The sequence below is a fragment of the Nycticebus coucang genome, chromosome 18 (genome assembly GCF_027406575.1).
Source record: "Nycticebus coucang isolate mNycCou1 chromosome 18, mNycCou1.pri, whole genome shotgun sequence".
NCBI classification, from domain to species: Eukaryota; Metazoa; Chordata; class Mammalia; order Primates; family Lorisidae; genus Nycticebus; species Nycticebus coucang.
The window spans coordinates 55566796-55591993 of record NC_069797.1 but is presented as its reverse complement, the minus strand read 5'-3'; the positions used below and the strand labels follow the sequence as shown (position 1 = coordinate 55591993).

At 51.2% G+C, this 25198-nt stretch overlaps 2 protein-coding genes across 8 annotated transcripts; one reads left to right on the top strand and one right to left on the bottom strand.

Annotated features, from left to right (window-relative positions):
- Positions 1-8176: 8176 nt before the first annotated feature.
- Positions 8177-23623, bottom strand: GRB7 (growth factor receptor bound protein 7). 7 transcript variants are annotated; one of them, XM_053568026.1, is made up of 16 exons: positions 16997-17249; positions 15049-15149; positions 13256-13412; positions 12997-13147; positions 12654-12813; positions 12406-12527; positions 12215-12292; positions 11243-11380; positions 10768-10878; positions 10428-10526; positions 10052-10132; positions 9828-9944; positions 9592-9652; positions 9420-9507; positions 9216-9309; positions 8177-8689 (listed from the first exon to the last, which is right to left on the bottom strand). In XM_053568026.1, the coding sequence occupies exons 3-16, from the start codon at positions 13405-13407 to the stop codon at positions 8543-8545; spliced, it is 1599 nt and encodes a 532-aa protein (XP_053424001.1). In that variant the 5' UTR covers positions 13408-13412; positions 15049-15149; positions 16997-17249; the 3' UTR covers positions 8177-8542. The 7 variants fall into 7 exon arrangements, with proteins under 7 accessions (XP_053424001.1, XP_053424008.1, XP_053424007.1 ...); XM_053568033.1 differs by having other exon boundaries at positions 12654-12810; XM_053568032.1 differs by lacking the exons at positions 15049-15149; positions 16997-17249 and adding an exon at positions 23492-23623.
- Positions 23481-24877, top strand: MIEN1 (migration and invasion enhancer 1). Its single transcript, XM_053568035.1, has 4 exons — positions 23481-23613; positions 23727-23824; positions 24258-24334; positions 24422-24877. Exons 1-4 carry the CDS (start codon positions 23525-23527, stop codon positions 24503-24505), a joined length of 348 nt encoding a protein of 115 aa, XP_053424010.1. The 5' UTR covers positions 23481-23524; the 3' UTR covers positions 24506-24877.
- Positions 24878-25198: the final 321 nt, after the last annotated feature.

Here is a 25198-nt window from a genome sequence, read left to right as displayed (position 1 = left end):
TCGTGGTGGCGGGCTGGTGACCGTGGCACCACGCGAGCCCCCTCGGCCTCGCGGAGCCGTGTTCGAAGCGCGCCCCCTAGCGCAGCCGGCGCGCCTCCCCTCTGCCCCACGCGGGGAGCGCGCACCTGTCTGCTCCAGGGAGGTATGGGGCGGAAGGGCGGGCGGCGGTCTCAGATCGCCTTCTGCATATGCCCGGCGGGGAATGGTCCCCTGGTGCATCCTCACTCCTGGGTTAGCTTCGCCTAAAGAAATCCTGGGTCACGTGTCTCTCCCCCAGCCATCCCCTCAACATCAAACTCATCCCTTCGATGTACGGGGCGGTGGCTCAGCTTGGGAGGCAAAGATGGAGAACCTGTATTGGGACTGATAGGTGTAAGAGGGCCAGGGTGGGCCAAAACTGGGCAGAGAGGAGATAACTTAGAATCATTTGGGTAATCGCAGTAGGAATGCCTGCTTCTGCCATGTCTGGAAGATCTGGCTCAGGAATTGGGCAGGTAAATGCAGATGAACATGCCCATTGATCACGGGTTGGGAGGTGCAAGTGGCTCATTCCATCCTTGCATACTGCACACCCTTGAACTCCAAGGTAACAGAACCCAGTTCCACTGCTCACTACACGGTGGCCCTTTGGCCTCCCAATCTCCCCCCAGTCTCCCCAAACCACCCCAAGAGAAACCCAATCCAAGAACAAACTGCTTACACCAAAAACTTTCAGCTCACAACAGTCCACACCAGGTACTCAGCAAAGACAAGAGCTGGCCCCTTCCTTGAGGTAGGTGCAGCCCTGAAAGAGGGTACAAGGCTGCATCATAGCTCAATCTATGTGGAATTGAATTTCAGGCCACATCAGGGTCTGCTGGAACACAGCCCCGCTCAGTCCAGATAGCCCCCCCATTTCCCAACGTAGCTCCTTCCTGCATGAAGATACGGGGGTAAGAGGACCTAAGCCCCCAGGATCACCCACTTCTCTGAGCTCTGGTGTCCAGTCTGCAATATCCAACTTCCCTAAGATCCAACTCCCCTTTTTCCTTCTCTCCCAACTCAGTTGGAAGCTCAGAGTCCTCTGTCCTAAGTGGCTTCTGTGCACTCCCCTCTCAAGCCCTAAAGCTGAGGTTCTGCCAAGCAGCACAGGACAGGAAAGCAGTCTCTGCCAACAGACTCCTGCCACTGTGCATGTTGGACCAACACTTTCTGTTTGTTGGACCAGATCAGTGTTTCGTGAGTGGAAGCTTTTTTCCAGATACACCATAAGGCTGATCTTCCAAGATAGGAAGACAGTTCTTCCCTATCCCCACCCCAACTTGCCCCTTAAACCTTTACTGGGACCCTTGGACTCTGAAGCAGTTAGAAAATTGCTTATGTGGACAGTTTAGAAAAAAGAATCCTTCCGAGTGGCCTTAAGCTCTCCTGCCTGTATGCTGTCCTTTCTCCTTCCGTCCCTCCTCAGGGGGCCTGGCACTGGGGCAGGAGGAAGGAGCCAAGCAGTGTCACTGACCTGAGGTTGAACCCTTGGGTCTATACCAGCAGGTCCTCCACCCATGAACTTGGATGCTGCAAAGATTTCAGTGAATAGGATGGGATGTCTGAGGAACAGAGAAAGGGTAAACTGGCCAGAATTTTGTCTGGATGTCTCATCTAAGGAATGACTCCCTTAGCATCATGTCTCCTACTCCATTCCCCCAGAGTCCAGAAAGTTGGCACCAGTCCTCTCTTCCCTCCACACTAGAGCAAGCAGAGAGGCCAACCCTGTAGTAATACCTTCCATAGCACCTAGCCTGCAGGCCCACAGTGCTAGCATAGATGCTGATGTACCCTGGTGCCATGCTCACACCAGCCACGCAAGCGCTAGGAAGCAGGTGTCCATGATGCACTACAAGCCACCTAGAGACAGCTCCCTAAATGTGAGCCCTGCATCACCTTCTCTCAATATCTGGATCATTTTCAGCATGGAAAGACGACGCAGGCTCAGCACCCATAGCTCAGTGGTTAGGGTGCCGGTCACATATACTGGGGGTGGCAGGTTTGAACCTGACCTGGGCCTGCTAAACAACAATAATGACTACAACAAAAAATAGCAGGGCGGGGTGGCACCTGTGGCTCAAAGGTGTAGTGCGCCGGACCCATATGCCAGAGGTGGCGGGTTCAAACCCAACCCCGGCCAAAAACTGCAAAAAAAAAAAAAAAATAGCTGGGCATTGTGGGTACCTATAGTCCCAGCTACTTGGGAGGCTAAGGCAAGAGAATTGCTTAAGCCCAAGAGTTTGAGGTTGCTATGAGCTATGACGCAATGACACTCTACCAAGGGCGACATAATGAGACTCTGTCTCCAAAACAAAACAAAACAAAACAAAGAAAGACTACTGGGGAATTGTCATTTCTTTTCAAGTCTTTTTCTCATTTCTGAAATGTTGTTTAATAAGCACATATAGTGGCCTGGTGCTGTGGCTCACACCTGTAATCCCAGCACTGGGGAGGCCGAGGCAGGCGGATTGCCTGAGCTCACAGGTTCGAGACCAGCCTGAACAAGAGCAAGACCCTGTCTCTAAAAAATAGCCAGGCATTGTAGCAGGCGCCTGTAATCTCAGCTACTCAGGGTCTGAGACTAGAGAATTGCTTAGGCCCAGGAGTTTGAGGTTGCTGTGAGCTGTGTCACCACAGCACTCTACCAAGGGTGCAAAGTAAGACTTTGTCTCAAAAAAAAAAGCAAATATAATTTGTATAATCAAACACAATAAATCAATTTTTTTTTTTTTTTGAGACAGAGTCACACTCTGTCGCCCTTGGGTAGAGTACCATGGCGTCATAGCTCACAGCAACCTCAAACTTTTGGGCTCGAGTGATCCTCTTGCCTCAGCCTCCTGAGTCGCTGGGATTACAGTAGTCAGCCACAATGCCTGGTTAGTTTTTCTATTTTTAGTAGAGATGGGGTTGTGTTCTTGCTCAGGCTGGTCTCAAACACCTGATCTCAAGCAATCCACCTGCCTCGACCTCCCAGAGTAGTAGAATTACAGGCATGAGGCACTGTGCCTGCCCTAATTTTTATTTTTTTAGAGACTGGATCTCACTCTGCCACCCAGGCTGGAGTGCAGTAGCATCATCATAGCTCACCATAGCCTTGAACTCCTGGGCTAAAGTGATTCTCTTGCCTCAGCCTCCCAAGTAACTAGGACTACAGCCATGTGCCACCACACTTGGCTAATTTTTAAAAACTTTTTAGAAAGACAGGGTCTCACTATGTTGCCCAGGTTGGTCTCAGATGCCCGACCTCAAGCAACCGTCCTGCCTTGGCCAAGTCAATTTTGAAAAGACAGTGTCTGAGTTTCCAGCCCCTACCATTTCCACCAGAGAAGCCCCTACTTCCCTCCCACCAAACCAGATTTCCTCAGACCCACAAGCCTCCCCTATCTGGCCCTACATGTGTCCTTGGCAGCTCCTTCTGTCTGGCCTCTGGTCATGTTGCATTTAGAGGTAGAGCAGCAGCCTTCCCACATCCTCAGAGCTGAAGAATCTTCCCCAGGGGTCCCTCTGTGGGTTGGCCCTGAGGAGTTCCTGTCTCCTATACCTTTAGCTGTGGCATCTCCTCCATGAAGCCAGATATCTCAGCCACTTACCAAGGGTATCCTGCTGCTGATCTTTACATCCAGCTCAGGGCCAAGTGCTGGCACCTGCTTCCAGCAACCGAGGTCCCTCACAGTGGGAGCACTGAGAAGGGAGAGGACAGGGAAAGGCTGCACGCATTCCACCACCTGCGACTGGGCTGAGTCTGGCCTCTGTCCCTAACTCCCTCTGTGACTCCAGGTTGGTCACTTTCTTTGAGCCTCAGTTTCCCATTTATAAAGTGAAAAGGAAATCTCTCACAGTCTTCAATAAGTTGATTGACAGAAAGGCTTTGTCCCCTGCTCAGTGCCTCAGGCTATGAAGGGACATTGGTTAATCTTGACTTGACCCTTTTCCTTTCACCCTGGCCCAGATCCTGGCACCCACAGTTCAAAAGTGGCCCTAGACATCTGTGGTCAGCCACAGAGCCAGCACCAGACAGTCTGATGTCCGAGCAGCAGCCAGTGATGGGGATGGTTCTGGGAACCATGGCAGGTGGCAGGTCAGAGGTTGCACTGATTCTTTCCTCAAGTTCTGCTAAAAAGAAGCAAAATCAGCCACCCTCCCCACACATAGGCTACAAGAAGTTCACCAGGATAGATCCCCAGCAGGTTCCAGGTCAGAGTGTGGATGAGGCCTCTGCACCCACCTGTCTGCCAGGCCTGGTTCCAAAGTCTCCATTGGGCCCAGTCAAGGAGGGAGCACCCTGGTCAGGAGTGGCTGCCAGGGCTGCCATGCCTGGCCCAGGGGCTTGTTGCAGTGGCTAGACCTTCTCAAGGTCACCTCAGGACAGCCCTCCTGGCTAGAGACCAGAGCTGCAAAAAAGGGAGGGGCTCCCTAAAGGAGGACCCCTGTAGGCCACTATTGTTCTCTCAGTGGCTTAAGAATTCCACTTGGAAGGCAGCCAGACAGGGGCAGCAGGATGTGCCCAGACCTGGCACTCAGACCTGGGCTGAAATTCTGGCTTGCCAATGATTTGGGGCAGGGCTCCTCTCTGAGCCATCACTATCCTTACCTACAAAATGGGGTTCCACTGCTTCATGCCTAGTCAGTCTCAAAGATTTGGGAAGATTCATACCAAAGGTATAAGAAGAAAAAAAAAAGATTTGGGGAAAGGGTCTCTATTTTTCTTAAATATCATTATAGGGCATAGTGTGGTGGTTCATGTCTGTAATCATAGGACTTTAAGAAGCCAAAGCAGGAAGATTGCTTTTGTAGAGACCCAGTCTCTAGCACCCCCCCCCCAAAAAAAAAAGTTTTAATTTTTTTTTTAATTGAGACAGAGTCTTACTTTGTCACCCTTGGTAGAGTGCTGTGGCGTTATAGCTCACCCCAACCTCAAGCTTAGGCTCAAGCGATTCTCTTGCCTCCGCCTCCTTAATAGATGGAACTACAGGTGCCCACCACAAAAAAAAGAAAATTGTTTTAAGAAAAAAAAAAATTTGGCCAGGTGTGGTGGCTCACGCCTGTAATCCCAGCACTCTGGGAGGCTGAGGTGGGTGAATTGCCTGAGCTCAAGGGTTTGAGACCATCCTCAACCAGAGTGAGCCAGAGTGAGACCCCGTCTCTATCAAAAAAAGCTGGGCGTTGTGGTGGGCGCTTGTAGTCTCAGCTACTTGGGAGGCTGAGGGCAAGAGAATTGCTAAAGGAAGAAAAGAAAAACAAAAATTAAAAAAAATAAACCTTCAAACTAAGATGAGTGAAAGCCAGTTGAAAACAAAATTCAAAAAGAAAAACAATTATTATAGAATTTTCCAGCATACATAAAAGTAGAGAGGGTAATTTATAAATCCTCATGTTTCTATCACCAGGCCTTAACTAATATCAACTCATGGTCAGGGACTACACCCAAACCCTTTCCCTTAACCTCTGGGTTATTTTAAAAACAAAGCTGAAATATCATGTCATTTCACCTATAAATACTTGGAACAAATCTCTCAAAGGTTAAAAAAAAACACACAATAACATTATTAAACCTTAAAAAGTTAACCATAATTCTGTAATATCATCAAATATCTCATCAGAATTCAAATTTTCCCCAGTTGCTCATAAATTTTTTTTATAGTTTAGATTTGAATCAAATGATGTCAACATACCACATTTTTCTGAAGTATGTCTAAATTTCTTGAAATCTGGAGATTCCCTATCTTTTCTTTTCTTGTAATTTTGTTGCTGTTCAAGAAAAAACTAGGTTATTTGCTTTGTAGAATTTCCCAGTCTGGATTTTGGTAATTGTTCTCCCAAGTGTCATTTCCCTTGTTCCTCTGTTCCTTGTATTTCTGGTAAACTAGTAGTTGGATCCCTTGGGATCCCCTGGATAAGGGATAAGATTTGGGTTTGATTTTCTGACATACATAATACCTAGTTAGGGGGTTTATATGTCTAGAATGAGGATCTGTCTCTGAGTTGAGCAGCAGGTTTGAGTGTTCCAATCTTTTTTTTTTTTTTGAGACAGAGTCTCAAGCTGTCACCCTGGGTAGAGTGCCATGGTGTCACAGCTCACAGCAACCTCAAACTCTTGGGCTCAAATGATCCTCTTGCCTTGGCCTCCCAAGTAGCTGGGACGACCGATACCCGCCACAACACCCGGCTATTTTTTTGTTGTTGTTGCAGTTGTCATTGTTGTTTTAGCTGGCCCAGGCTAGGTTCAAACCCACCAGCTTCCATGTATGTGTCCAGCGCCCTACCCTCTGAGCTACGGGCACCACCAGGTGTTGCCAATCTTATAAGTTTACTATAGAGCTCCCATCGGGTAAGAGCTCAAACTATAAAACTCTTGGACAAAAACATAGACTGCTAGGAACAGTGGGAATAGGTCAGGCCCCACAAGGTGAGGCATGGAGCGTGGGCAGATTTATGTTTTGGAAGATCTCTCTGATAACTGAAGGATGTACTGGAGACAAAAGCCAGACTTAGAGGGCTTAGTGCCATAGGGTTCTGTTTACATGGCTTTCTGGAGGGGGCAGAACAGGACAGAAAGCAGGTCTGGAGTTGGGAAGAACAGAAGGGGTTGACATAAGAAGTACAGACCTGTGGGAGGTGATGGCGCCAGTCTGTACCTTGGCCGTGGGGGTAGAAGCACAACTATGTGTCTTTTGGGGTTCTCTGAGGACGAAGGTGCTGTCAGACTCATCTCCAGCTCCCAGGCCTGTTAGAGTTACCTCTATAGGTTTGAGCCCTGTCAGGAAATCATACCTGGATGACAGTCCCTCACCCATTCATTCAGTTAACTAACAATTATCGGGCATCTATTATTGTGCTCCAAGGTGGGCACTAGATACTCTTAGATGACCATAACCACTCCTGCCCCCCAAAAACATCAGCTGGGCGGGGCACGGTGGCTCATGCCTGTAATCCTAGTATTCTGGGAAGCCAAGATGGGTAGATTGCTTGAGCTCAGGAGTTAGAGACCAGCCTGAGCAAGGGCAAGACCCTGTCCCTCCTAAAAATAGAAAAATTAGCTGAATGTTGTGATGGGCACCTGTAGTCCCAGCTACTCAGGAAGCTGAGGCATAAGAATCAATTGAGCCAGTGTTGCTGTGAACTATGATGATACCCTGGCACTCTACTGAGGGCAACAGAGTGAGACTCTTGTCTCAAAAAAGAAAAACAAAAGCAGAAAAAAACATCAGCAGGGCGTGATGGCTTACCTCTGTAATCCTAGCACTCTGAGTGGCTGAAACAGGAGAATCACTTAAGCTCAGGAGTTTGAGACCAGCCTGAGCAAGAGTGAGACTCCTGTGTCTCCTAAAAGTAGAAAAATTAGCTGGGCATTGTGGTGGGTGCCTTTAGTCCCAGCTACTGCTAAGGCAGGAGGATTGCTTAAACTCAGAAGTTTGAAGTTGCTGTGAGCTAGGCTGATGCCATGGCACTCTAACCTGGGCAACAGAGTGAGAACTCATAAAAAAAAAAAAAAAAAAGGGCGGCGCCTGTGGCTCAGTGAGTAGGGCGCTGGCCCCATATGCCGAGGGTGGCGGGTTCAAACCCAGCCCCGGCCAAACTGCAACAACAACAACAAAAAAAAAATAGCCGGGCGCTGTGGCGGGCGCCTGTAGTCCCAGCTACTCAGGAGGCTGAGGCAAGAGAATCGCGTGAGCCCAGGAGTTGGAGGTTGCTGTGAGCTGTGTGATACCATGGCACTCTACCCGAGGGTGGTACAGTGAGACTCTGTCTCTTAAAAAAAAAAAAAAGGCTCGGCGCCTGTGGCTCAAGTGGCTAAGGTGCCAGCCACATACACCTGAGCTGGTGGGTTCGAATACAGTCCGGGCCCTCCAAACAACAATGATGGTTGCAACCAAAAAATAACTGGGTGTCGTGGCGGGCGCCTGTAGTCCCAGCTACTTGGGAGGCAGAGACAGGAGACTCGCTTGAGCCTAGAAGTTGGAGGTTGCCGTGAACTGTGATGCCCCTCTACCCAGAGCAACAGTTTGAGACTCTGTCTCAAAAAAAAAAAGAAAGAAAGAAAAAGAAAAAAATCCAGGCTGGTGAGGTTGTGATCGTGATCCATCTGACACATCACTGAGGCCTTCCTCTTCTCAACTTCAGCTAGCCAGGCCTTGTCAGACAGAACTCATAGTTGTATAAAAAAATAATTTTTATTGTCATTAGTATAAAACAGAACAGATCAACTGGCTTCTCAGTCTGTACAAAGTGTGGTGCATAAAACCACCTGGGCAGCCCCCATTTCTCCCATAATGCCCTGCCCCAGAGCAGTGCTCCAGGAGCTCTCAGAGGGGAAGGGGCCACCTGAGCACCTTCCCTGGAGGAGAGGGGTCAAGGGTAACCACGTGAGGGAAGCAAAGTAGCAAAGGACAAAGCTGAGTGAGCAGCCCTTGAATTATTCACCATCCCATCCCCGGCTTCTGCACCCTGAAGTCCACTGGGTGAGTGGAGGGGTAGTGGGTGGCCTGAAGTCGGCTGGGATCCGAGCTGGCTCATGCTATGGTCAGAGGGCCACACAGGTGCAGCAGTGGCGCAGCACACAAGGCAGAATGCCGCGGTTCAGCTGGTGGAACTCCACGAGCTGCAGCAGGTCAGTGAAGCGGGTCTGGCCATCGTCCATGCTGAAGTACAGGCGGCCCTCCTCCTCACTCTGGAGTACGACAGAGGGGGTGGAAGGTAGAAGGTCAGGGTGGCACAAGGTTTAAGGAGCTCCTGAGCCAGGGCTGTGGTCCCCATTTCTTTTTTTTTTTTTTTGAGACAGTGTTCTCACTCTGTTGCCCAGGCTAGAGTGCCATGATGTCATTATAGCTCACAGCAACTTCAAACTCCTGGGTTCAAGCAATCCTCCTGCCTCAGCCTCCCAAGTAGCTGGGATTACAGGCGCCCACCACAGTGCCCAGCTAGTTTTTGCCAATGTGCCAGCTATATAACGTCTCACTCTTGCTCAGGCTGATCTCACACTCCTGAGCTCAAGGGATCCTCTGCCCTCAGACTCCCAGAGTGCTAGGATTACAAGCGAGAGCCATGGCACCTGGCCCCCATTTCTTCTGTAGGGAAAAGGCAGTCACACTGTGGACCATGAAGCTTCTTAAGGGGCCTGATGAGGAGGACAGGGTCCTGGGAGAGCTGTGCCTCCTTGCAGGACTCCAGGGACTCTCAGGGAGGAGACTACTCACAGGCAGGATGAGATAGTGTTTGACTTTCTGTAAGTGGCACAAAGAGAGGACAAAACCCTGTGGGTTCCTCTGACTCTGCCGAACGAGGAACAGGCTGCCAGGAGACAGGAGAAGAGCAACATTACCCGAAGACACATGGCTGCCGCCTTGACCCTAGGTCTCTCCTATCCCTGGGTGTGTAGCCCACCCAGCAGTGCCCCTTACCCGTCTACCAGGCCCTGCTGTCCAATAAGCCGCTGGCTCTCCTCACGGGAAATGCGCCCATGGAACCAGGGCTGGGTGCGGTGGATGGCTGCGGTGGGGGGAAGCAGATGGGCTGTCACTCAGGAGAGCGGATCCTCAGACCACCCCCTGGGAACTCTGGGCCATCACCCACCTGCACTGAGGCTTGTGCCAGAGCATGGGGTAGGCAGGCTGAGGCGGTGGTTCGTCTTCTTCTGCGGAGAGTCAAGGGATGGTTGGGGGGTATTACCTCGTACCTCAAGAACATAGAGCACCTTTCCCCAACTGGAGGGCCTCCCCTCACCCCTGTCTTCTTCCCTCACATTCCAGGAAAAGCCATGTGGAGAACAGGTCCCCGCACAAACGTGTGGATGTGTGCAAATCTCTCACCCTCCAGGCCTGGGCTTCCTCCAAGGCTGCACTCAGAGCTTCCCGGGGGTTCTCGATCACACGCCCAGCATGGCCAGAGAAGTCCATGGCCACCAGGGTATTATCTGAGACGCTTCTCTGGAGATGGGATAGGATGGAGAGGGGAGAGGTCAGAACAGAGTCCGGGTATCCCTGGGATGGGGTCCGGGCATCCACCCCCACCTAATGCCCCTGTGCACACTCACCAAGGGTGGGGAACCCAAACCAGATGGGCGCAGGTGGCGAGACTGTGCCTGCTGATAATTCTTATACAACTGCACCCCATACTGTGGGGGAGGGGTGAAGAGAGAAAGAGGGCCTAAGGTCAAGAGGTCCTGAGGGAGGGTGGGCTGTGAAGCACTTGCCAAGAGTAGGGCTGATTCTGCCCTTGGATGGGAGCTTCCTAAAGCCAGAGCTGCGACCTGGTCTGGGACCTGGTCTGGGACCAGGAGTTCGCCAAGAGCAGGGCTGTGTTGCCCTCCTCATTCCAGAGACTTTCTGGGAGTATCACTATGACTCTTCCATCATGTTGGGGATCCCCGGGACAGAGCCAGCCCCCCCCCACCACTCCCAGGGCCCCACCTTGAAGAGGCGGAAGGCCGCCAGCCAACAGGTGCGGCTCTGCTCATCCTCACTGCAGAAGATCCGAAGCCCCTTATGGCCATTTCGAAGCTTGTTGGGCTGGGAAGAGAGGAAATTGTCTGCTCTCACATCTGCCTCAAGGACCAGCTGTCGGTCCCTGGTCCCCACAGGGTAGGGCAGGACCCAAAAAGTGACCAGCAGGGCAGAGGGCAGGGTGCAGGGAGAAGGATATGGGTGTCCCAGATAGAGCTCAGAAGCCCCAGGTAGGACCCTGGGGCCTGAGAAAGAAGACAGTGTCCTGTTTCCCTAAGGCCAGGCCAGGCCAGGCCAGAGTCTTTACCTTGACACAGAAGCCGAATTCTGTAGGCATCCCATAGAGCTTGCGGCCCTGAGTAACCACATACGCATTGGACTCACTCACATCTGCCACATACTGCAGGTGCCTCGGGTCCTGAAGCATGAATGAGTAGGACTTGGTACAGGCAAGTACCCATTGGTACCCTGCTTATTATTGCCCCCCGCTAAGCCAAATATGGATATTTCAGGACCAGCGAGGGGCAGGGAAGTGCCCAAGTTCACATGACAAATGTAAGTAAAGCCAGGACTTGAACTCAGGTCATCTGCCTTTTCTACTGTCCTCCTAGGGTAGATGATGAGGGCAGGGGTGGGGGAAGGCAAGCTGGAGGTAGACAGCCTGGGGGGGGGGGTAGAGGAGAGAAGTGGCCAGGATCTCAGGGCCCCTAGGGAGAAAGGCCATGGGTTCCAACAGGGAAGGGGCACTGGAGAAGCAGGATCTGGCACCCTCAAGACCTCACCTTGGAGGTGCCCTTGGTAGAGTAATAGAGGCCAGACCGGCGCAGGAAGCAGAAAAAGCGTTTCCAAAGCTTGCGTCCAGATCCACGCAGCTGCAGGAAGCCCTGGATCTCAGGGAAGCTGCCTGCATTCAGGAAGTTCTGAGGCCAGAGCAGAGCAGAGTACAGTGAGTGGTGTCCCCTCCACCCTCAGGTTCTTCTTTTTTTGAGACAGAGTCTCACTGTGTCACCCTGGGTAAAGTGCCATGGCATCACAGCTCACAGCAACCTCAAACTCTTGGGCTTAAACTGTTCTCTTGCCTCACCCTCCAAAGTAGCTGGGACTACAGGCTTCCTTCACAATGCCCAGCTATTTTTGTTGTTGTTGCAGTTGTCATTGTTGTTTAACTGGCCCGGGCCAGGTTGGAACTCACCAGCCTCAGTGTATGTGGCCAGCGCTATAACTACTGTGCTACGGGCACCAAGCCCACCCTCAGGTTCTTATGAGGACTCGTTCTACATGCATTTCTTTCTTCCTTTTTTTTTTAGAGACAGAGTCTCACTTTGTCACCCTCGGTAGAGTGCCGTGGCATCACAGCTCACAGCAACCTCCAGCTCTTGGACTTAGTGATTCTCTTGCCTCAGCCTCCCGAGTAGCTAGGACTACAGGCGCCTGCCACAATGTCCAGCTATGTTTTATTTATTTATGTATTTATTTTTTGCGGTTTTTGGCTGGGGCCGGGTTTGAACCCACCACCCTCAGTATATGGGGCCGGCGCCCTACTCACTGAGCCACAGGCACCACCCCACATGCATTTCTTGTCCCCATTTAACAGACAGAGACACTTATGCTCAGGCTGAAAAAGTGTCTTGTCCTTAGTCACGTAGGACAGTGGCTGGGCTCTTTCTACCACAGAGAGAGAGGCAAGAGGGCAGGGGAGCGTTGAGCAATTCTGAGGAGTCATGAATATGCAGTGAAATGGGGGGTCCCCTCACCTGGATGAGGTCCTCATGGGATACACCTGTTTGCGTGTCAAGACAACTGGAGACCATCTTTTCTGGGAATAGGGAGTGCTGGGAGTGGACGAAGAGGTCAGGAGTCAGGGATCAAGGGTCCAGGCTAGGAATTGGTGTGTCCCAGTGCCCCCCACCCCACCGACTCCCCCAAGACACACATACACACTTACTGGAGAGCTCTTGAACAGCTCGTACTTGGCAAAGTTTTTCCGGAAGACAAAGCGGCTGTCTCCACCCACAGGCCAGGCAGCCTGCACCTCCACCACAGACTCATGGTCCTCCAAACCCCGTTCTGGGGTTAAGGGCAAAAAAGCAGGGGTTAGTGGAGACCAACCAGCTTTCCCAAATAAGCCATATGCCTAACCCAAAACGTGTAGCACTGCCTCCACGCTCAGGCAGCTTCTGCACCCCAACTCACCCAGTGCTAGGTGGGGGTGGCACTCCACCAACCCCCAGGTCTCATCACTCAGGGCGTGAGCTCTCTGCACCAGCATTTCACATACGTGGCGAGCTGTGGCACCTGCAGCTACCTCCACAGACCTGCAGGACCCATCCTCGCTGTACACTTTCACTACCTGCTGCCAGGAGTTACAGATGACTTGAGGGAGAGTAAAGGGTGATCCTTGCCCCTTCCTCACCTACTGTACCCTCAGGGAACTCTGGGCCAAGAGCCCTCCCCATCTCCACCAAAGCAGAACTATATCTACCCCAGGCCCAGGGCACTTCTTCACCCCTGCCTCCCTTTCTGAGAGCCAACTCACATGAGGGCGGCTGGCATCTCGTGGGAGTAGCCCCCTGGCACTGAAGGGACCCCCAAGAATGGGGGGCTGTGAAGGAGAGCTGCAGAGCTCAGGGAAGGGGTTGGGAATGGAAGGTAGAGAGGTCGCCCGCAGCTCTTCCTCTCGAAGTTTCCTGGTTGGGAGGGGGGAGAGAGGGAGAAGAAAGGAATTGGCTACATGCCTCTGTACTATCCAGCACCCGACTCTCCCTTACCCCCATAGTTCCATCACCCCATTGTACCTGCTGGTTGGGATGGGCAGAGGCTGCGACCTCTTCACTTCCCCAGGCAGAGGGACATCAGGGAGTGGGGGAGTCCCAGGAGGAGTCTCAGGGGCTGTGCACAGGTCTTCTGGGGAGCAGCTGAGCTGTGTTGGAGACAGATCCAGCTCCATGGCATCTAAGGAAGAAGAAGGGGCTGAAAGTAGCCATTTGTGCACCCTTGTCATGGGAAGAGAGACCAAGAGAATCCAGACCTCCTGACCTTACAAGCTGTCAGGGTGCCCCTCAGAGTTTACATAGCACCTCATTCCTCCACCTCTAACTACAGTTTTCCTGGAGCCCTTGGGGAAGAAATAGAATTAGCTCTGTTTTACAAAAGGGGACAGTGAGTCTCTGAGAAGGAAGCATTCTTGTCCCTATTGACAGGTGAGTCAGGGAGTAGAACCTGTGTTTGGACTCCAAGTACAGTGCTCTCTCTTTAGCCCAACATTGCTCAGAGAAAGAACCAAGAGGCCACCTCCCCACACACACAGTCTCTGCCACAATCCTGGCAGCAGCAACAGGAGATATGAGCCACAGACCGTCTGGGGTGCAGCTCTGAGCGTCAGGGCAAAAGGCCACCCCTCTGCCTCCAAGCTTGGGACACTGCCTCTGCTGGGCTCTGTCCCAGGTTTTTCTAGCACTTTGTTGTCAGAGCCTGTTGCGGTAACGCCTGCCCAAGTGATGAGTGATGTATGAAAGGAGAGAAGGAGGTGGGGAGGACGGACAGGAACCAGGAGGACAGGAGGGCAGCTTGGCTGTCCCTTGCACCAGCAGCTCCCAAACCTTTTGTGCCCTCTTCAGACCATCCTCCTACCCAGCTCTTTCCTGAAGCCTCAATACTAGAGCCACATCCTCTGAGAAGCCTTCCTGGATTTTCCACATTCAGACTGAAAGACTCCTTCTCAGCACTGTGCTAAGGCCTCTGTTCCAATTACTGTGCACTTGTCCTATCTACCCATCAATCTGAGGGCCCCTGAAATCCCCAGGCAGAGCCAGCATCTTATCACCCACAGCGACTCCACAGTCACTCAGGACAAGTAAAGAAAGGAGAGAGAGGGCAAAGATGCCCAGTAGGGGTAGAGGCAACACTGGTGCCTTCTCTTCAGGAACCAAGCACTCTTTTGGCTGAGCTGAGACCTGGAGAACCCGGGAGAACTTGCCAATCTCAGCCCCCAGCCTGTTCTCCCACACTGTACTATGAGGCTGCCAGGAGCACCTGGGATTGACCCTCCCTAGGATGGATCAGCCACTTGATGGTTTAGTAAGGGCATAAGGGGATTTGGGGGACAGGTGAGTCAGGGTGGGGCGGAACACCACTGCCTAGGGCTCTCCATTCAACCTTGACTCATCTGCACAACTTCCTGGCTTAGGAGAAACACAAACAACCCTGCCTCTACCCCCACCCCCTACCTACTGGTAGCCTGGGAGGAATGGGGGAGGAACAGGATGGGGGAGGAGATGCAGGGCCTGAGGCTCCTGTGACATCATCTGCTCCTCCCCACCCTTGGCCTACCTCCAGTCCAGGTGGGACCTGCAGTCGCTCCCACCACCACCACCACCATCCAGCCAGGGAGGACCCCCACCCAGGAAGGAGAGTGGAAATGCCTGGCTTGGATTCAGAAGCCCATCTGCAGTGAAATCGATCTCCCAGTGGTGCCCCTGCCTAACCAAAGCAGCCCTTAGAGGCCCCATACTGTGTCTGGGGCCTAACAAACTCATTCTGCTACTAGATGTCCCTAGAACACAGGATACAGCTGGCCCAGAGGGCTTACCTGCATCACCGGGGGAATGAGTTCCCTCCTAGCACACTCTCCCTGGTGTCCTGTCAGAGTACCACAAGAGCTGGAGCAGAAAGTCAAAACACCCAGGATGCCAGATAGGCAACAGGGCAAAAGGTCAGGGAGGGAGCTCAAGTGTCCTGCCAGGAACGGTAAGACAAATCCACACATCCAACATCAATAGACACAAAGGCACAATGCCCCACTCTCACCCTGTCTAACCTGGGCAAATAGCACAGGTGCCTTTGCTTGAGGGAGGGGTGGGGGAAGGGCTGCAGGGAATGGAGTGTTGAACAAGAAAACTTGTTGAACACACTTCCCTGGAAGTCACAGACCAACTGGGGTGAGAGGAGGAATAGAGAATCCCTGAGGGCAGTGGAAAGGGGAAGGGAGTGGATTCCAATCAGATTAGAATCTGGCATCAGTTGTCAGAGAAGACCCACTCAAGATTGGAGTTTGGCCTTCAGACCAGGGGTGAACAGTTGAGAACAAAGGGATGAAGGGAGAGGAGAACAGGGTCCTAGCTGTGAGTCTGGCACCTCCTCCCAAGAGGTCTAGAGCTTTCAGGCCGGGGCCCTGGAAAAGCCTCTGTTGGAGAAACCAACCCCCACAATCAATTTGTCCCCTCCATCACAACTGGGGCTGGCCTGGCAACCAGCTACCCCCAACTGCCTCTCCTGCCCCAGAGACTCAGCCCTACCCTCGTTCCCGCCCTCCTAGCCTTCTTGTTTACTTCCTGAATCTTGCCCCACCTGGCTGGCCCCTAGGGCGGGTGGCCAGGCCCAGTATTCAGGGCCAACAGTAAACAACCCTGATTCCCAAGGTTGGGGGAAGGGCTGGCAAGGCAGAGGCCTGGGCTGGGGGTCTGGATGTGGCCAAGGGCCCCTATCTGGCTCAGGACTCCACGCCCTACCTCCATCAGGATTTACTGTAGTTGGGGGAGGCTTAACCTTTAGAGGAGCACTTAGGCTGCAGGGCCCAGGCGAAAAACTTATAGGTGGCCTGAGTTGAAGGGAGGACCAGGACCCCAGGCCCCGCCCACTCTCTCACTCTGGAAAAAATACCCAATGGGAGGACGAGGGGTAGCTCTTTTAAAGTTTAATTTGGGAAGAATGCTAGCGTGTCTGTGGGGTTAATCATTACAGGCAGCTTGCCTTCTCGGTCCCCCTCCCGACCCTGCACACGCACAGGATATCAGGAGGAGAGGGGAGAGTAGAGTCCAGGACAGCCGCAGCAGGAGAGGGTATTCCTGGGGGCATCCGGGCTGGGAGGACCTCCACCTAGTCGACAGGTGCATTCTGTCCCCAAGGAGGCACAGCCCAGAACCTGGGTCTTTCCCCAGCCCATCAAACAGACACCCCCACCACCACCACCCACACCCCCGGCAACACACACTGCAGACCCCCTCATCCACTGATCTAGCCAGGAGGGACCGCTGTGTTCCTGAACAGGGAATACAATCTGGAGAGACGGAGCTTCAGCAATTTAAAGAATTCCTCTCCTTTTCCGTCCTCCAAATTGGAGAGTGTCCCCGCCACCTCCAGAGAGGTCTGTCTTCGTAAAGACCTAGAAAAACCCAAACTGGGGCAAAACCAGGCTGAGTTCCTGCATCACTCTAGCTTTCTGGGTGTGGGTAGAGGGGCTAGTTTCAGCGGGAAAGCCAAGACTCCCGAGGAGAAAAATCACATCTTACTACCCAGTCTCATCCACTGTCTTGGGGGGAGTGCACAGAGAGGGAAGGAGGCAATGAGGAAGGCAGGGAAAGAGAATAGGGGAGGACAGAGGGCGGACTGTGAGGAGGGGGCGGGACTCGAGATTGGCGGAAAAGAGAAAGTGAGAGGCCGCCGGAGTAGCACAACAGGAGACCAGATCTCTCCAAAGTGACTCCAGATCCGCCGGTGCACGCCACCCTCAAGATGAAGTGCCTGCATAGGTCCTTACCTGGACCCCGGGCGTCAGCAGACCTGGCTGGGGCCACCGGTTTAAGGAGGGAGATGCGAGGCCCTTAACTACCTGTCCCCCTTTTGCCCCCGCCCCTGGCCTGACATCACCGAGGGGGGAAGGGGACAGGGAGAGCCAGGTGGCCGCTGGTCCGCCCACCTGGGCAGCCAGCCAGTTCGACCTGGAGACCAGCACAGCCTGGGGCCCTGATGCAGCTGGGGGTAGGAACAGATAGTCGTCTGAGACCGACTTCGGTCCCCTTACCTGGAGGAGCCCCAGAAGAAACAGCAGGATACCAAAGTCTGGCTCTGTCTAGGGACCCCAGATACCTGGGTTTTATTTCAAATCCACGCCCGCTTCTCTAGGAGTGGTAGGAGGGTGTCCCGACTTTGAACCTAGAAGTCGGGGGCAGGGGGAACCCTCTGTGTCCAGATTCCAGGCCCAAGGAAACTAAAATTATCCTGGGCAGACGGGGGCAGGGCCTGGGGGGGGAGGTGCCAGGGAGGAGGAGCGCGGGAGGCGGGGCGGAGATTCCCTGACTCTGTACGCCAACTGGGGTTTTGCCCTTTCTAACCTGGCAGCAGGTGTCAGGGGAGGGTACAGGTGCCTAGGGAGAGGCTGGGAAGACAGTCGAACAGAACAGCAGCAACAGCGAAGATCAAGAGTCCTGACTACTAGAGGTGGGGAGGAGCTGGAAGGTGAGGGGAAATGGCCCTTCCCACTCTTCTCTACAGCCCTCCCCACACCTGGTCGGTTCATTGGCCAACATGCTGGGGGAGGGGGAGTGTCTGTCAGCAGCTCTGGGTCCCACCCCCTCGGGCAAAGGGCACTCTGCGAAAGAGGGAAGCCAGCCAGAAGGGGTCCCCAGTGACATAGCCTGCCCCTTGACCTCCAGGTACAGTCTAGCCACCCTCAGAAGCATCTGGTGTATCCTCTCCCTTCTGAGCAAAGTCCAGGGTCTCTGCTTCCCGTTTAAAAATCCAAAGGGGGTAGGCCTGGTGCAGTAGTTGACCCCCGTAATCCTACCACTCTGGGAGGCCAACATGGGTGAATTGCTTGAGCGCAGGAGTTCAAGACTAGCCTGAATAAGAGGGAGACCCATCTCTACTAAAAATAGAAAAACCAGCTGGGGGTAGTAGCGACCCCTGCAATCCCAGCTACTTGGAGGTTGAGGCAAGAAGATTGCTCAAGCCCAAGGGTTTGAGGTTGCTGTGAGCTATGAGGCCATAGTACTCTACCCAGGGCAACAAAGTGAGACTCTGTCTTAAATAAATAAATAAATAAGTAAATAATCAAAGGAGGTTAGGCAGGGTCACACAGTGAGAGGAGCCACCCTGATCTACAGAAGGCGACAGGGGACTCCTCCTAGAAAGATCTTTTTATTTTTTTTGTTCAACACAGGGAACCAGGACAAGGAGGGAGGACGAGATCAAAGCCTGCGGCCACCTCCCAGCTCGATGTAGGTGACAGTTGGGAAAACAAATAATCCATATGGTGATAAGAGGTCTGCCCTAGGGGAGCACAGAGGAGTGGCTCCAGCCTCAGCTTTCTCTAAACTGAGTTTTCCTTGAAAAACCAGTATGAGTGATCCAGGCAAAGAGGTGGGGAAAGAGGTAAGGGCACCTGGGCCATGGAGCATTATGTGCAAAGACAGAGTAGACAAAATTCATTCATTCAACTATTTAAGTATCTACTATATGGCAACCCATATTTGGAGCTGGAGATACAGTGGTGAGCAACAAAAACAGACCGCACCCTAATTCTCCTGTGGCTCAGTCAGTGAGACTGATGTTAATCAAAGAATCACACAAATAAGAAATGACAGGTGATAACTACGCTGGGAGAATGACTCACACAAGGAGTTAGGATCAAATTCTTTGGGGAGGTGACAATTGAGCAGAGGAGAAGGTAGCTGAGGTGGGGAGGGGGTTGGGATTGGTGAATGGGAATGGGGGGATGTCACCTTCCACAATGAAGGAACAAGTACCCTTGGCAGGAGGAGACGCAGCAAGCAGAGGCAGAGAGTGGATTTGGAGAAGAGGGAGGGAGGTGAGCCTAGGGCAGGTGTGATAGGTGTGGAGAAAGGTAGCTGTGCTACTGAAAGTGGTCTGTGATCACCTGCCTCAAAATCTCCTAAACTTGTGTAAAAAACAGATCCTCAGGCCACTCCCCAGCTACTGAATCTCAGTCTCTGGGGCTAAGACCCAGGAATGTATGGTATTGACAAGCCCTGGGGTGGCTGTTCTGCAAACCAGGTTTGAGTCATCCATCCTGTTTGTCCAGACTGGTAGTAATGGGCAGGGGCTAGACCCTGCAGGTTCTAGCTGGACTTAGGTAGAGCCACAGAGGAGTGGGCAAATTTACATTTTGTAAAGATCATTCTGCATGTAGAAGGATGGGATGGGAAAGAAGGTCAGACTCAGAGGGGTGAGTGCTGCAGGATTTTATTTATACAACTTTCTCCAGGGGGTAGAACTGTAAGGATGCAAAACAGATTTGTGGTTGGGGAGGAGGGAGAGCAGTTGACAGTAGGGGGCACAGGGACTTGTGAGAGGTAATGGAGACATTCTGTATTTTGGTCATGGTGGAGACCAATTCTGTGTGGTTGTGAGAATTCACAAATTTACTGTGCATAAATTGTATCTTAATTTTTAAATAAAAAAGAATAGATTTATAGATCAACGGAACAGAATCAAGAGTCCAAATTTTGGCGGCGCCTGTGGCTCAAGGGGTAGGGCGCCGGTCCCATATGCCGGATGTGGCGGGTTCAAACCCAGCCCAGGCCAAAAACCAAAAAAAAAAAAAAGAGTCCAAATTTTAACCCTTACATTTCTAGTCAATTGATTTTTTTTTTTTTTTTGGAAACAGAGGCTCACTTTGTTGCCGTTGGTAGAGTGCCATGGCATCACAGCTCACAACAACCTACAGCTCTTGGGCTTAGGCGATTCTCTTGGCTCAGCCTCCTGAGTAGCTCGGATTACAGGTGCCCACCAAACACCCAGCTATTTTGTTGTTGTTGTTGTTGCAGTTTGGCTGGGGCCGGGTTTGAACCTGCCACCCTCGGTATATAGGGCCAGCGCCCTACTCACTGAGCCACAGGTGCCACCCTAGTCAATTGATTTTTGACAAAATTGCCAACACAGTTTGACGGAAGAAAGGATAATCTTTTCAATAAATGGTCCTGTGACAATTGATCTCACATGCCAAAAATGAATTTAGATCCTTATCTCACATGATACCGCACAAAAATAACTCAAAATCAATCATACACCTAAATATGAGAGCTAAAACTATAAAATTTCTAGAAGAAACCATGGGAGATAATCTTCATGATCTTGGGTAAAGTAGAGAATTTAAGTATAACAACAAAAGGACAGCTGACAAAAATAATGACAAAGTAGACTTCATCAAAATTTAAAATTTTTGAACTTCTCCCAAAGACAGGGAGAAAATATTTGCAGATCATACATGAGATTAGAAACTTTTTTTTTTTGAGATAGAGTTCACTTTGTATCCTTCAGTAGGTGCCATGGTGTCATAGCTCACAGTAACTTCAAACTCTTGGGCACAAGCAATGTGCCCAGCTTCCCAAGTAGCTGAGACTACAGGCACCCTCTACAACGCTCACAATGTCAGCTATTTTTAGAGATGAAGGTCTCACTCTTGCTCAAGCTGGTCTTGAACTCTTGAATTCAGGCAATCCACCTACCTCAGCCTCCCAGAGTGCTAGGATTACAGGCCTGAGCCTCTACACCCCGCCTGAGATTAGGAACTTTATACCCAATGTATATAAAGAAGTCTTCCAAGGTCAGACACGGTGGCTTTCACCTGTAAATCCTAGCACTCTGGGAGGCCAAGAAGGGTAAATTATTTGAGCTCAGGAGTTTAAGACCAACCTGAGCAAGAGTGAGACTCCCCCACCTCTATTAAAAATAAAAAAAACTAGCCAGGTGTGGTGGCCCACACCTGTAGTCTCAGCTACTCTGACAGCGGAGGCAAAAAGATATCTTGAGCCCAAGAGTTCGAGGTTGCTGTGAGCTATAATGACCCCAGGGTACCCTACCTAGGGTGAGGGAGTGAGACTCTATCTCAAAAAAAGAAAAAGAAAAAAAAGAGAAAGTGTAACAAATCAATAATAAAGAGACAATTCCATTTAAAAATGAGTAAAAGATTTGAATAGATGTTTCTTCATATAAAATATATGAATGGCTGGGTGGCGCCTGTGGCTCAGTTGGTAGGGCGCCGGCCCCATATACCGAGGGTGGCGGGTTCAAACCCGGCCCCGGCCAAACTGCAACCAAAAAATAGCCGGGCGTTGTGGCGGGTGCCTGTAGTCCCAGCTACTAGGGAGGCTGAGGCAAGAGAATCGCTTAAGCCCAGGAGTTGGAGGTTGCTGTGAGCTGTGTGAGGCCACGGCACTCTACCCTGAGGGCCATAAAGTGAGACTCTGTCTCTACAAAAAAAAAAAAAAAATATATATATATATATATATATGAATGGCTAATAACTACATGAAACCATCTTCAAAATCATTAATCATTAGAGAAATGCAAATTAAAACCACAATGATATACCATCTCATGTTCACTAGGATGGTTATAATCAATGAGGCAGATAATAAGTATTAGTGAGGATATGGAGAAACAAATCCTTACATATTGCTGGTGGGAATGTAAAATAGTATAGCTTTTTTTTTTTTTTGAGACAGTCTCATTTGGTCACCTGTGTAGAGTGATGTGGCTTCACAGCTCACAGCAACCTCAAATTCTTGGGCTCAAGCGATTCTCTTGCCTCAGCCTCCGAAGTGGCTGGGACTACAGGCGCCAGCCACAACGCTGGGCTATTTTTAGAGACGAGGTCTCCCTCTGGCTCATGCTGGTCTTAAACATGTGAGCTCAGGCAATCCACCCTCCTTGGCTCCCAGAGTGCTAGGATTCCAGGTGTGAGCCACCTCACCCAGCCTAGTATAGCCATTTTGAAAAACAGCTTGGCAGTTTCTTTAAAAGTTAAATTTATCATATAACTCAGCAATTCTACTCTTAGGAATCTGCTCAAGATAAATGAAAACATATATCCATACAAAGAAACCTACATGAACGTTTATAGCAGCATTATTCAAAACAGACAAACATTGGAAACCCAAATGTCCATGAACTGGTGAATAGCTAAACAAAACATGGCATATACATGGAATACTACTCAATGATAAAAAGGAACAAACTACTGGTCCGTGACACAGTAGGTTTTTTGAGATGAAACTCAAAAAACATTATGTAGGGCTCCGCGCCCATAACACAGTGGTTACCGCGCTGGTTGTCGCGCCAGGCACAAGCACCGAGACTGGCGGGTTTGAGCCCGGCCCGCCAGCTAAACAACAATGACAACTGCAACAAGAAAATAGCCGGGCGTTGTTGCAGGTGCCTGTAGTCCCGGCTACTTGGGAGGCCGAGGTAAGAAAATCGCTTCCAGCCCAAGAATTGGAGGTTGCTGTGAGCTGTGACGCCATGGCACTCTACCAAGAGCAACATAGTGAGACTCTGTCTCAAAAAAAAAAAATTAATTAATAATAATAATAATAACCATTATGTAGAGTGAACGAAGCCAGAAGCAAAAAATAACATATTATATGATTCCATCTATATGAAATATCCAGAATAGGCACATTTATAGAGACAAAAAGCGGATCAAGGTTTGGCTACAGCTGGAGTTGGAGGCTGGACTGACCACAGCCAGGAGGGACCTTATCGGGCTGATAGAAATTCATTTCTGTAACTGGATTGTGGTGACAGTTGCACAACCGTACAAATCACTGAATTGTTAGAAAATGGGATTAAAGGGATACTAGAGTGGGTGACCTGTTAGGATACTATAGTGGTATTCCACGGCAGGGAAAAAATAGCAAGAACTTAGGTAGCCTCCCTTTCCAGAGTTGGAAAAAGGAAATAATGATGCGAGCCCTCTAAAAGGGATGTGCAGAAGTTGGATGCAACTGAGGCGGCCCTGAGGAACAGACAGTTGCAAAAAATTAGCAAAGGCAGTCTAGAGTTTTGGAGTCAGAAGCATTTGGGTGTGTTAACACTGGAATAGTTTCAAATGCCATCAGCATAGTAGCAAGAAATGGCAACTATTATGTACCATCAGCCACACCCACGCTCAGGTCCAAGCTGCTTGCTCCACCACTTTCTTTTCCTCTTGTCAACTGGAAAGCGCTTTTTAGTCTAAAATACAGGGTCCATAAAGTTCGTGTGCAACTACAACTATTTTAAATTCCACACGAACATTATGGACACCCTGTGTTTCATTCGACTAAATAAGGCCACGAAATCTAGCGGACATTACGGAGCAGGAACCCTAGCCAGGGGAAGTCTGGACCCAGGCCCCAAGCTCGCCAGCTGTGGGATAGGGTCAAAACGTAGCAACAGCCGCTGCCTGCAGGGGGTGCCCAGACGCAACGCGCGGCCCCGCCCCGTCACGTGCCCGCGGCGTTACGTCATACCCGGAAGCGGCGGCCTGAGCGGAGCCGGCAGCGATGAGCGGGGAGCCGGGGCACTCGTCCGTAGCGCCGCCTCCCGGGGAGGTCGAGCCGGGAAGTGGGGTTCGCATCGTGGTGGAGTACTGGTGAGCTGCTCCTGGCTGAAAGACCCTCTCCCCGCCCCCCAGCCGGATGGAGATGGGTCTATGGAAGGCCCCTCTTCCAAAACCCAAGCCCACCCCAGATCTATTCTCCTCAGTGAACCCTGCGGCTTCGAGGCGACCTACCTGGAGCTGGCGAGTGCAGTCAAGGAGCAGTACCCCGGCATCGAGATCGAGTCGCGCCTGGGGGGCACAGGTGAGGCCCGCCGAACACCTGCTGAGTCAGTGTTATTTAGCTCTACTACTTTATAGCTCTGACTTAGGCTGCTTTAGATGTAAAGTGCCCTGCAGTGTCTGGCACTTGATAGGCTATCCAGCCAACATGAGTCCCCTTCCATAGGGGAGGGGGCCCACAGATGAATCCTGTAGGGAAGAAAACGATTAGACTGCAATAGTATAGGGGTGGAAGGGAGGGAGCCACCCCTTCATTGAGTAATGGACACACAGGTGAGGCCTCCTTTAGGTTCATTTGAGTTGACCTAGGGTTGAGGAGTGGCTTTAGGAACTACAAATGAGTTTCTAATGGGACTGACAGGGACTTGAAGGAATTTGTGTGAAGTCTAAAGAGTCGGGGGAGGGGGGGGCTTTAGAGTCAGCATACCGTTTATTATCCATGTGTCTCATACTAGGAGCCTTTGAGATCGAAATCAACGGACAGCTGGTGTTCTCAAAGCTGGAGAATGGGGGCTTCCCATATGAGAAAGATGTGAGTATTTGCAACGTTGAAAGGACCCCCTGTGTCACGCTACCTGAACAATACATTATCTCATCATTCTACATCTCTGTCCTCCAGCTCATAGAGGCCATCCGAAGAGCCAGTAACGGAGAGCCCCTAGAAAAGATCACCAACAGCCGTCCTCCCTGTATCATCCTGTGACTGCACATGACTCTGGGTTCCTGCTTTGTTCCGGGGTCCAAGCCTTGGTTGGTCTGTTTGGTCCTGCTGGGAGCTCTCCCTGCCTCTTTCCTCTTACTTAGCTCCTGGTAGCTAAGAGACCCTGGCCTCCACTTTGCTCCGTTGGATATAAGGAGGGAATAAAAGCTTCTGTGGTTTTGGAGTAGGAGAGAGATGCTCTCCATGGACATTTCCACAGCCACCATATTACCCCCTTCCCAGGGTCAGTGCCCACAAAAGCCGAGTCCTCTCCCCATCTTGGCAGTACCTGTCAGATACCACAGTAGATCTAATTTATTCTCCCTGATCCCTGAGCAGTCCTAGCTATTGGCAATAAAGTGGCACTATAAACACCTATGCCAACTAGTGTGTGTTTTTATATGTCCAGTCTGATAGTATAGAGGGCCACTAGGTGTACTACCAGGGTAGCTGTGCTGGGTGGGTGGGCTTTTTCCAGACAGCCACTTACTGGTTCAACAAGCTTCTCTGTCATACCCAAGACAAGCAAAATGAGTCCCACTGCAGACAGTGCCTTTTTGTCCCCTTCTACCCCTCCCCTTACCCACAGGGAGGAAATTACCCCATTCAGGTAGGTGGTCTTAGGAATTAGTTTCTTCTAAGTAAGAATGATTTAATTGTCAAAAGGACTCTCAGATTAAAATCCCAACTTCCTAA

Excerpts from the sequence above, each read along its gene's own strand:
- MIEN1 (XM_053568035.1), top strand. The coding sequence starts at position 23,525 with ATGAGCGGGGAGCCGGGGCACTCGTCCGTAGCGCCGCCTCCCGGGGAG. Across the intron at positions 23,825-24,257 it reads GTCGCGCCTGGGGGGCACAG|GAGCCTTTGAGATCGAAATC; the intron begins GTGAGGCCCGCC and ends GTCTCATACTAG. Across the intron at positions 24,335-24,421 it reads GCTTCCCATATGAGAAAGAT|CTCATAGAGGCCATCCGAAG; the intron begins GTGAGTATTTGC and ends TCTGTCCTCCAG.
- GRB7 (XM_053568032.1), bottom strand. The coding sequence starts at position 13,407 with ATGGAGCTGGATCTGTCTCCAACACAGCTCAGCTGCTCCCCAGAAGAC. Across the intron at positions 12,528-12,653 it reads CCACCCCCACCTAGCACTGG|AACGGGGTTTGGAGGACCAT; the intron begins GTGAGTTGGGGT and ends CCTTAACCCCAG. Across the intron at positions 9,653-9,827 it reads AGGAAGCCCAGGCCTGGAGG|AAGAAGACGAACCACCGCCT; the intron begins GTGAGAGATTTG and ends GACTCTCCGCAG.